Source organism: Stegostoma tigrinum, chromosome 31 (genome assembly GCF_030684315.1).
Source record: "Stegostoma tigrinum isolate sSteTig4 chromosome 31, sSteTig4.hap1, whole genome shotgun sequence".
Taxonomy (NCBI): Eukaryota; Metazoa; Chordata; class Chondrichthyes; order Orectolobiformes; family Stegostomatidae; genus Stegostoma; species Stegostoma tigrinum.
The window spans coordinates 35,253,270-35,265,536 of NC_081384.1; the positions used below are offsets into that span (position 1 = coordinate 35,253,270).

Consider the following 12,267-nt stretch of genomic DNA (forward strand, 5'->3'; position numbering starts at 1 on the left):
GCTGGGTCAGATGTCACTTCTTATAAGGTATAGGTAATGTTTAACATTGGTTAGGGATAGGTCAGGGTGTTCTTCTGGTCTAGCTTGGACCAACAAAAGAGGTTGAAGAGGAATTATACAGACTGTCTTCTCCCCCATGTGATCTGAGTTCATACCAAGTTGTTCACCTCTCCCATAACTTTAAGGAGATCAGAAAGTCATCAAGAAAGCTCATGGCCAGCTTGCTTTCAGTGGACAATCCAGTCAGTTCCACTTCCCCATTTACTCCCCATGAGTTGAATGATCAACAGTGATCGTACTGAATGGCAGAACAGACTTGAAGAGCCGAATTACCTCTTCCTGCTCCTATTTTCTATGTTTCTGTGTGACCCAGCATGTTCAAGTACCCATCTCAATTACCTTTTGAAACCACTGATTGGCTTAGTTTTTGCCACTCTTGGGAACAGTGAGTTCCAGATCATTAATACTCTCTGCACAAAAAAAAGTTCTCCCTCATATCTTTGTGCTGCAGTACAAGCTGAGATCTGGCCATTAGACACTGCATTGTGATTGGGTTATTGACAGGCCAAACACAATTCCTTTAGTCACCTTCATAAAGCGTGGAGACCCCTGGTTTTACCCTGACACAATAGAGCCTGAAGTAACTCCATGAAGGCTGGTATTCCGTCACTAAGTCACCCTTTACTTCACATACATAGTACATGACACTGGTCCAGCTAGCTTAGAGCTGGCTCCTGGAGTGAACAGAACCCCTGACACTCATGTTTCTGTCTGTCAACCAGGGCTCCCTCATTGGACCAGGTTAACGGCCCCAATCATGGAACATATATTCCATGAGGTTCGCCTGGCTGACCTCATTCTATTCACCACAAAGCCTATGCTTTCCTGTGTGGAAGTAGTAATCAGCAGGTATAGAATGGGGTATTGTGTTGTACAAGATACCTTGTCTGTATATGATGGGCTGCATACAGATCAAGAGGCATACTCGTGATGATTGTGCAACTCCGTTATTTACTAGGAAGTGTATTATTCAGAAAACAGCCAGAGATTTTTGTAGGAAGTAAAGAAATGGCTGATAAGTGACAAATGTTGCTTAGTGTGGATCAAGATCGATTGCGATTTTGGGAAGGAGAATAGCCAAGAAAAGCTGATGTGCATTGTAGATTAACCAACCGAGCAGAGTCTAGGGATACTAATGGAACAGTCAATAGAACCTCTGACAGCAGTTTTGAGACCGCTAATCCCAAATGTGACTCTGAGTTTGTTCTGTCTTTTTATCACGCCATCAAGATGAAGGTTCTGAGGAAGGGTCACCGAACCTGAAACATTAACTCTGACTTCTCTTTGCAGATGCTGCCAGACCTGCTGAGCTTTCCAGCAACTTCTGTTTTTGTTTCTGATTTATAGCATCCGCAGTTCTTTTGGTTTTTATCAAGAACTTGTATTCTTTCAGTCACAGCAGAAACCAGCCAGGCTGCATGTGGAGCTGGAGAACCTGCGATCATTCAATAGTATGTTCAATTGATCTCAGTGTAAACTAACCAGGTTTGCTGACGTTTAAATGGTTTGATCAGCTTTCTGAAGATCTTTTTCTTTCAGAATTGAGCTCTTTATAACTTCAAACAGCCTCTCTCAACATGCAGATTAAACAGAGACTAAAACAAGCCAGACATAAAGCCTTAACTGTGCTTCAATGTGTTGTGCACTATCAATGATCTATTTAGTGCCTTTAACGTAACCGTCCGCACCTATATACATCATAGTGGCCTAGCAATAAGCAATGATGCAACACTTGGAATTCTGCATTAATTACACCTCTTAATGTAACAGATAACGCTTAAACCCTTGAGTCACGACAGTACTAACAGTAACTGGGTAAATTGCCTCACTTTATATTAACCAATCATGAGCAAAGAATTCCACAGACTATGTTGGTCTGTGAAATTTTTGGTCCTTCCCAATTTTATTGGCCGAAACACTCTATCCCTAGACTGGCAAGATTTCAGTGTGTAAAGTAATCATAGTTTTAGTAGACCATATGGCTGATCTCTCATTAGTAGAAGCAGCTGGTGGTGGTTTAACCTGAGAGTCACTACACTACAAACAGGTGGTTGAGAGGGTGAGATCTGGAAGATAACCTCGGCCAATACAGTAATTGAACTTGTACTATTGGCATCACTCTGCATTGCAAACCAGCTGAACAAAACTGAGCTAAACCAGCTGCAGAATGCAGTGCATCAATAAAGGAGACACATTCAATACAGTTCCCAAATATATAACCTCCAGCATTCAGAAGGACAAAGACAGGAGGTAAATGAAAGAACCACCATCGCCTGCAATTTTATGTCCAAATTATGCAGATCCCATTGGGCAAGTTTCTTTGAATTGCAACGGAAGATCACTCCTTCAGTTCCCCACATTTACTTAGAGCAGACAACATGTCAGAAATCGTTTTAACATTTCAAATTCAATTTTATTCTGCTGTACAGTAAAGAAATTCAGGAAATGATCTATTTTTGAGACTTGATAAATTTCGGTTTGACCACACTGGCATTTTTCAGTTCATTGTTTCCTGTGTTATAAGCTTTTATTTGCTTTACTTTAACAGTGTAGATTCAAGCAATTTGCATAATTTATAGTGTGATATGCCCATAAAATAGGCACAGGCCTTTTGCTCAGGGTCAAATACTACCTTTGGAAATTCAACTCAGCGGCAAATAATGTGTAATGCATAAATTTAAGGAATTTCCTTCCTTCAGGATAGTGATGAGCCACTTCCATTTGATGTTCAATGATGTTAACATTGAGTTGTATGCATCAATATTCTAGGACAGCACCAAGGGCAACAAATGGTGGTGCGACAGGGCTTCTGAGCCCCGGGCTCACTCACTCCATCTGGTTTCTTTTTGTTTCAATCTTTTGTCTCTCTTTCCTTTTTTTTAAATCACTTTTATATTACTTACCTCTTGTTGGAGAGGTCGGTCGCAGCAACGGCATTGGTGATGGCTGCTGGGCTCAGTGCAAACTTGTGGCAACAGTTGACGAGACAGTCCTTGTATCGACTTATGGCTGCTGTGGCGTAGGCAAGATTTGGCCCAGTGCAAGACCTGGCAGCATCAGGAGCGGCTGCAATGGTGAAATGGGCCCAAAGTGGACTCACGGCAGCAGCAGAGCCAAGTTTGTGTGGGTGCAGTACCCAGCAGCATAGGTGGCATCTACACTGATGAAGTCCATTGAGGACCCATTGGCAGTAAGGGAGTCACTGGAGACGAAATTTCACCAAAGTGTGGCGACTTTCACTCCAGGGTGGTGTGGTGAAGGGGACTTATGCTTTGTTTATTTCTTCATTTTTCTGACCTTATAGTCTATGTTTTCGTTTATTTTTGTTTTAAGATGGCGCCAGAGAGTGACGAACTATACAACATGTTTCATTGTATTTTATAACAAAATACACGACATAAATGAATCAAATCAAATCAAATCAAATCCAGCTCAACCAGTCATATGAATGCTGCGAGATAGGAGTTTATTGGTGGCTGTGAACTCTGCAGTAGAGGCTCATTTCCTGACTTCTCAAAGCTTCTCCGTGCCCAGCAAAGTACAAGCTTGCTTGGATGAGTTCAGCTTCAGAAACACTGAAGAAGCTTGACATCATCCAAAATAAAACACGCAACCTAGTAACCCGGACTCCAGGACTAAGCAAAGAAACCTGGAGCTGGATGAGAAAGAAGGACTGATGCATCTCTCTTCCTCGGAGGATGATACTGAGGCACTGGATGACAAGGAAGTGAAGCCATAGGCACTGTGGCAGGACATGTGACAATTGGCTGTGCTTCAACACCTCAACTGATTGACTTTCAGGCTTATGTCACATGGTTCCCGATCTCAATCACCAAGACAGGTTTGCCAGCCAGCATACATATCTGGATAATCCTGTTTCCAACCCAAGACATGGAACATGAGGTCTCCAGTCCTACCACCATCTAAATTTAATGTAGTGTCACTTCCAGAAAGATTATGCTGATGAGTAAGTCACCAAGATGTGGCCTGCAGTCTAGCCTGCAGCTAAAATTTTCTTGCCAGCAATACATGCCGAATTTTTACAGCGAAACTGTCTACTGGCCAAGCATGTAATAAATCCTGCTCCACAAACGGAGTTTCACAAACGGCAGATTGAAGCAGATTAAAGTGCAATTATGTAAGGACGTATTTATTGTGCAGAAACAATCAATGTACCACAAACAAATAAAGGAGTCTGAAGTGTTATGTTAAGAATTAGTGAGATAGTTTGACAAGTTATAGATTTTGGAGTCGCTTGTTTATCTGAATAGAGTGTAAAATTATCTCAGAATTTTAGACAAGCTGGACAATAAAAACTTTACCGTGCAATGAACAGAAGAGGTGGCAACAGTTACTAAAACAGAAACTGATCTGGTTTTAGAGATCCTGTATTTAATTATTGTTCACCACATTGCAGTTGGCTGTTGTAAGCAATGGTTTTATCTTAGTCCAGTCACATTCGTTCATCAGACATTTTCCATCAACCTTTGCTCTGGTCCTGCCAGTGGACCTAGGGTCAGGACATAGTCACGTTAAGAGATATGTTACTGTACCATAAAGCTCAACTAGGTATCCACTGGGACAAAGGGAGTGGTAGAGAGTTTATAAACCTGTCACAAAAGGTTGATGCTGATAGTCACTGGGTCCACTATCTGGCATATGGATTCTTTGTGAACTTATGTCCAATCCATCAACCATTACCTTTACTTACCTGAGGAAATAGAACATAGAACAGTACAGCACAGAACAGGCCCTTCAGCCCACAATGTTGTGCCGACAATGGTAAAGGGATATTCATAATCATTCCCATTCTAAAGGGGTATTTTTAATGGTGCTCAATCTAGGGGGTATTTGGAGTGCCTTTCAACATATAAAATCGTAACATGGTTTTGAGGGTGACTGTCACTCTGTAAGGGATAATGCCCCATATTTTGAAGATGTATTAATGAAAGAGCCCATTCTAAACGGGTATTAATAGTGATATAAATGATGAGACGTATTTTAAACGAGTATTGAGAATATCCAAAGGGTTGGATGAGTCTGATTAGTTGCTTCCATCTCAGAACAACACTGCAAGATGCTATTCCTGGTGCTATTCCTGTCTTCATTCACAAATGTTCTTTATCACAAACGTTACCTTTGCAGACTGTTACAAGTTACATTTTTAATTACAAACCAGATTGTTTTGTGACTCATTTCAGGACTTTGGAAGTAGTTCTTCAAGGTGCGACCTCAAGGAGAATTTAATCCAGAAAGGTTGCGCGGAGAATGCGACTGAGTATCCCCAGGGTTACTTCCGAATTGAGAAGAACTTGCCCCTCAGCAACAAAGGGTCAAGTGACAATCCAGAGGCAATTGTGCAATTTTCTCCTCAAAAGATCAGCCTCAGCCTGCGTCGAGGTATGGAATATACCAGGGCTATATATCCAGTTTCCTGCACATTTCTGGCTCTATTCTCATGTCCATCTCTCCCCTTTGTGGGCAAAGTGGGGGAGAACGTGTGACTCCTCCTCCCACCTCCTCTAAACTGTTGTTCCCCACCTTTGCACCTCTAACATGCTCCAGAAAACAACCCCAGACCTTTCCTTAGTGACTTGATCACTGGAACTTATATTTCTAATGGAATCGATATCTCCTGCGATCAAGTTTGCCATTGGTTAATCTATGTTTGACTTTCTGGACAATGTGGGAGTGAGTTTGAGTTCTCCCCAAGCTACAGCAATGCATACCAATTCAGATGGAAACTCTTTTCACTACCCAAACAGAGAGAGAGTCCCAGAGAGTGGTGACCCTGTGGAATTCACTGCCATAGAAAGTAGTTGAGGCCAAACTATCATGTGTTTTTAAGAAGGAGATATATACAGCTCTTGTGGCTAAAGGGATTAAGGGATATGGGAAGAGGGTTGGATAAGGTATTGAGCTCCTTGATCTGCCGTGATCATATTGAACAATTAAGGGGCTGAGTGGCCTACTCCTGCAACTATCTTCTATGTTTCCACAGAAGAAAGAACTTGTTTTAATACAGTACCTTTAACTACCTCAGAACCATAAGATATAAGAGTAGAAGTAGGCCATTCAGCTCAATGAACCTACTCTGCCATTCAATGTGATCATGGCTGATGTGATAATTCTCAACTCGACATTTCTGTCCTTTCTTCATAATTGTAAATTCTCTTAGTGATTGAAAAATCTGTCTATCTCAGCTTTAAATATACTTAATGACCCAATCTCTACAGCATTCCGTGGCAAAGAACTCCATCAATTTACGATGCTGTCAAAATGTGCTCCTTTATTCCGAGATGATACCCACTGGATCTAGACTGTTCCACAAGGGAAAACTAGTTCTCCACATCTACCTTATCAAGTCCCCTATGAATCTTGTATGTTTCAATAAAGCTATCTCTCATTGTTCTAAATATAAATGAGAACAGGCCCAATCTCAATCTGTCCTCATAAGAAAGTCCCTCCACATCTGATATCAGCTTAATGAACCTTCTATAGATTGCATTCAATGCCAGTATATCTTTCCTTCAAAAAGGGCTCAAACTGTTCACAGTATTCCAGCTGTCATCTAACTGTGTGCCTTGGAGAGCTTCAGCAAAACCTCTCCGCTTGTACATTTCATTCCTTTAGAAATAAAGGACAGATTTGAAATAAAGGACAACTTTCCATTTGTCCTCTCCATTACCCACTGAACCTATCTGCTCAGCATTTCACAATTTATTGTCTCCAAAATCCCTCTGAACCACAGCTTTCAGCAATCTTTCTCAATTTAAATAATATTCAGCCCATCTATTCTTCCTGCCAAAGTGCAAAACCATACATTTCTCCACATTGTACTTCACCTGTTTTCAAGCTTTTGTCCACTTGCTTAGTCTGTTTTTTGCTCTCTGCAGACTATGCATCATCAACAACACTTGCTTTCCCACATATTATTGTGTCACCCACAAAATTGACTATAATACATTCACTTTCCTCATCTGTATCATTGATATATATTGAAATTAATTGCTGCCCCAGCACTAACCCCTGTGGCACTACACTAGTTACAGGTTACCATCCTGAAAATGCCCTCCTTATCCCAATTCTGTCTTCAATTAGTTAGCCAATTCTCTATGCATGCTAATATACTACCTCCATACCATTGGCACTTATCTTCTTAATTTATCTGATGTGACTTATCAAGTGCCATCTGAAAATCTAAACATATTACATCCACTGCTCCCTTTTTGTCCAGCCGCCTCGAAAGCTCCTCAGAGAATTCTAATGAATTTGTCAGACATTATATCCCCTTCGTGAAGCCACTTTGTTTGACTTTGTTTGATCATGCAATGTATTTCTAAATAGTCTGTTATTACATCCCTTGTAATAGGCTGTAATATTTTTCCAATAATGACATTAAGCTAACTAAACACTATTTACATTTCTTTTGTTTGCTTCCCTTTGTAAATAAAGGTCATCCTGATGTACTTGACAGTGAATTAAGTATAATTGAAGTGTAGACAATGTTGTAATGCTAGATATGCTGTAGCCCATGAACAATGCATAGTCCATTAACTCACAATACATAACAAATAAGAGAAAACCATTTGCCCCTTGTTTCTGGTACATATTCAATAATAAGAGTATTGGTTGATCTGCTTGGGGTTTTAACTTCACATTTCTGTCTGCCCTCCCGTAACCCTTGACTCTTTTATCAAACAAGAATCAGTCTAACTCAGCCTTGAATATATTCAATGATGGATCTACCACAGCTCTCTGACAATAATAACCACCATCTGAATAAAAATCCTGTTCATTTTAATCTTTTTATAATCTGTGTCCACAAGTTCTAACTTTCCACTCAGATAGACACATGTACATTCACAATTCAGAAAGATGGAAGAGAAACAGGTTTACACAGACCAATGGAAATGAATATTGACAGGGTAAGTCCAAACTTCAATGATGGGTTAAGTTGTCTCTCACAGACTTTCATTTTTTTTCCCTTCAATTCAATGTTTAATCAGATAGACCTAGACCGTGTTAGAATTCTTTCTTTTAAACTTTCTTGAGTTTCTATATTTTTCTCATCAAGAGAGAAGGAGGGATGGATGCTTTCGGTTTGTACATTATGGAAGTTTCTCTCACTGCCATCCTAACTCATAACTTTTTACAGTCTGCAGCTCAACCATTCAGTGTTATCAATAGGCAGACTTCCTTTTCTCAAAACACTCGCAGTGCCACTCAATCTGAAATTCTCTCTCTCATTGCTTCTAAAAGCAACATTGTCAGATACAGAGAAGAATAAGTTGCACTTAATTTTCAAGTTGGAAAACTCTCCTGGTATTTATTATATAGCAGTCTAACTTTCATTTCACTTTATAATCCTACAAAAAGAAAAATATATGGTCTTACTGCTGCTTTGTACAATTGTTGTAAGACCACTGTACTATATACTCAATCTCCTTAACAATAATGTGGACAACCTCACGCCTTCCTTCAGTTTACTCCAGCTGCCAAACTTTTGCCTACCACCCAAACTATCTTTAAAAACACCACTGCAAAGGGATAATGGTGCTGGAATCCCAGGACTTGTGCTCTCTCACATTTTCCTAGTGTTGACTGATGTAATATCCAGCTGGCAAAGGGCCTGTGAGAAATGAGAAACACCGATCAAGGGAGGTAGGGATGGTGAGGAGGGAAGGCAAAGAGTCTTAAAGAATTATTACCGAGGAGTGCCTTGGTAATGTAAAATGGACTTTCAGACAGAAAATCTTGGGATCATGAAGGAGTGAGTCCTAGTATTCAAATCCTTCTCGTAATCTCTGTAAGAGTGTCTGTCATAATCTGAGACTGCATCTCCTGGTTCTAGACCTTCCCCTGCCTCCCAAATCCTTCCTGCATCTGCCTTGTCAAGCCCTGTAAGAATTTTGTACGCCGCTTAGTAAGGGGCTAACTCTCAAGAACAGAAATGTTTCTTGCCACTGATCCTGAATTCAGGATGTTGATTTCTCATGTTTTCTATTAGAACTTCTCCTTTTCTCACTTCCTGCAGGAGAATCCAGATCATTCACAGTCCAGGTGCGTCAGGTGGAGGACTATCCTGTGGACATTTACTACTTGATGGATCTCTCATTCTCTATGAATGATGATTTGCAAACCATCCAGGAACTTGGCACAAGGGTGGCTGAAGAAATGGCCAAGCTCACCAGCAACTTGCAGCTGGGATTTGGAGCTTTCGTTGACAAGCCAGTTTCTCCATATATTTACATGACCTCAGAAGCAGAAATCAAAAACCCCTGCATTCAGTAAGCAAAGTCTTGTGTTTGTAGCTGTATACTCATCATCTTCATTAATACCAATTGAAATGACAGAAACTGTGTAGGTGATAGTTCCCAATGCTCCCAACACTTGAGAAATCCTTGTAGTCTATGTAGCATACTGGTGCTAATACTAATAGTAATAACTAATAATAGAGTCTTAGAGTTATATAGCACAGAAACAGACTCTTCGGTCCAACCCATCCATGCCTACCAGGTATCCGAAATTAATCTAGTCCTATTTGCAAGCATTTGGCCCGCATTCCTAAACCCTTCCTGTTCATGCATCTATCCAAACGGTTTTAAATGTTGTAACTGTGCCTGCGTCCACCACTTCCTCTGGCAGCTCATTCCATGCACATACCACCCTCTGCGTGGAAAAAGTTGCCCCTCAGGTCCATTTTAACCCTTGCCCCCTCTCAACTTAAATCCATGCCCTCTAGGTTTGGACTCCCCTACCCTGGGAAAAATACCTTGGCGATTCAACCTATCAATGACCTTCACGATTTTATAAACATCTATAGGGTCTCCAATGCTCTGGGGAAGACAAGTCCCAGTCTATTGAGCCTCTTCCTATAGCTCAAACCCTCCAACCTGGCAAACATCCCTGTATATCTTTTCTGAACCCTTTCAAGTTTAACAACATTTTTACTCACAATAATACTCAAAACACCAAGATGTGAATAAATTTGAATAATTTTGGAAATTCACACACTAAAAAGTGAGATTACCCCATTCCAGGGCTGAGGGAGCACTGCATTGTTCAGGGTGCCATTATTTCGATGACATTTTAAAACGAGGCTTCTCCAAGCGTGAAATGATAAAAATCTTAAAGGCTACTTCAGAGAGCAGCAAGAAATTATCCCCATTATCCTGGCTAATAACTATCCCTCAACCAACAACACTGAAAACTAACACGGTTAACACAGATCATGATCATTTGGTGCCTGTGAAAGTATTCACAGCACGAATTAGGAACTGATTTCCCTGTTCTACAATGGTGACTACTTTGAAAAGTTGCTTTGGGTTGCGCTGAGGTTATAATGCCACCTCTAGCCACTTCTAGCAGCATGCCAGCACCAAAAATATCTTACCCTCCCCTAACAGTTCACACTCCACAGGGAACGTTCCTTCCATGGCACTGTAGTCCATTCCTTGAATCACTCCTCACATTTCCTCACCTCAGCCAAAACTTCTTTCAATCTTATCTACTGCCTTTGCTGTTCAAAACACATTCCCCTTTATATTTAGGAAGATCGTACAAACACTAGATGACTACTTTACAAAACAGCTCCATTGTGTCCAAATCAATGATCCTGACCTTCCAGTTTCTTGCCATATCAATTAAGCACCTGTTTCGGTGTTACTGTAACACAAACACTTCATTTTCTCATTGGGCACTTCAGCACTCAACAAGCTCAGAACATTGTCCTCCGTTTTGATCACAACATGCCACTCAATTCCAATGCCATGTCCGTGTCGTCTTGGATTTTATCTATGTAGCGCTAACCCATTTACTCGTTTTCAATCTATCATTAACACTTATTTTACATCCCAATTCCTCCTTTTACACTATTCCTACTCCCTTTATCTTTTGCCCATGGAATCCTCACCATTTGTTCCACAGGTGCTTCCTCCCACCCTACCAATAGTCTCAGAGTCATAATCTTTCAGCCCCGTTTAATTCTGATGAAGAGTCATACAGACTCAAAACATTACCTCTGTTTCTCTCTCCAACATATTTTATTTTCATTTTTATAACTGGTTAGAATTCCCTTGTTTCTGGACATTCACACTGTAGATTAATAAAACATAAAGTCAAGTTCACGATTTTAAAATGCAGATTTAACTTTACCTGCATACTCAAGTGCAAGTTCATCGAGCTACTGGTCCCAGAACCATTTTTGTTCATGTTCTCTGAAACCTCTCCAATCCATCAATATCTTTTGCAGGAAGACTACTCAATATAACAGTAAACTGGCACTGCCGGTGAGTGTACAGGGATTCTACTGTCCCATTCCGGTGTATTACTGAACACTGCACACATTTACAATAGCTTCCATAAAAACAGAAAGCACTGGAGAAACTCAGCAGGTCTGGCAGCCTCTGTAGTGACAGAAACAGCGTTAACGCTTCTGCCAGTGATCTTTCATCAGAACTTTATGTTTTCAGCATTTTCTGCTTTTATTTCAGCTTTTCAGCATCCCCAATATTTTGGTATTATACACAATAATTTCACATTGATTGGACACTCTTATTAAATTGTAGGACCTCCCAACTTTTGTTAATTGATGTTCCTTCACTATCAACAATAATAGTTTGTTTGTAGATTGTACTTTTGTGTCATGACTCACTCCAATGAGTCCCCCTCTCTCTCTATTTACTTCAGAATCCTCTCCCCCTCCCCCCTCTCTGATGAAGAGTCTAGGCCCACGTCAGCTTTTCTGCTCCTGAGATGCTGCTTGGCCTGCTGTGTTCATCCAGCTCTACACTTTGTTATCTTGGATTCTACAGCATCTGCAGTTCCTATTATCTCACACTGTAAATACGTTTTGATTGAGTTACTCTGTATCTTTTCTGATTAATCTCCAAGTAATGCAGAGATAATTTAAATCGTTTATTTACATGACTTAAACTTCTTGGAACTTCAAAGAACTTTCAACATACAGGTTGTCGTAGCTAGCAGCAGCATGTCTAATTTTTCTGAGGAATTTCCTGAGCTTCAAGAGTTAGTTACTTGACTCACTCGCTCTACCCACAAGATCATGCAACTAAGCACTACACAAGGATCAGTAATCTGACAGGCTTATTCCGATACTATGCAATAGCCTAGACTTAAGCCCATATTGCATGTGGCATAGGAAAGCTCAATATTCACATTGAAACAGAAATTGTTCCTTCCCCA

At 40.5% G+C, this 12,267-nt stretch overlaps 1 protein-coding gene across 1 annotated transcript in view; it reads left to right on the forward strand.

The window, feature by feature from the left end:
* The window catches only part of LOC125466419 (integrin beta-3-like), a 77,542-nt gene that overhangs the window by 17,705 nt on the left and 47,570 nt on the right, over positions 1-12,267 (forward strand). Inside the window, exons 3-4 of the mRNA XM_048560899.2 lie at positions 5,262-5,460; positions 9,098-9,350. Coding sequence (XP_048416856.1) covers positions 5,262-5,460; positions 9,098-9,350 — 452 coding nt within the window. The remainder of the gene's footprint in view (positions 1-5,261; positions 5,461-9,097; positions 9,351-12,267) is intronic.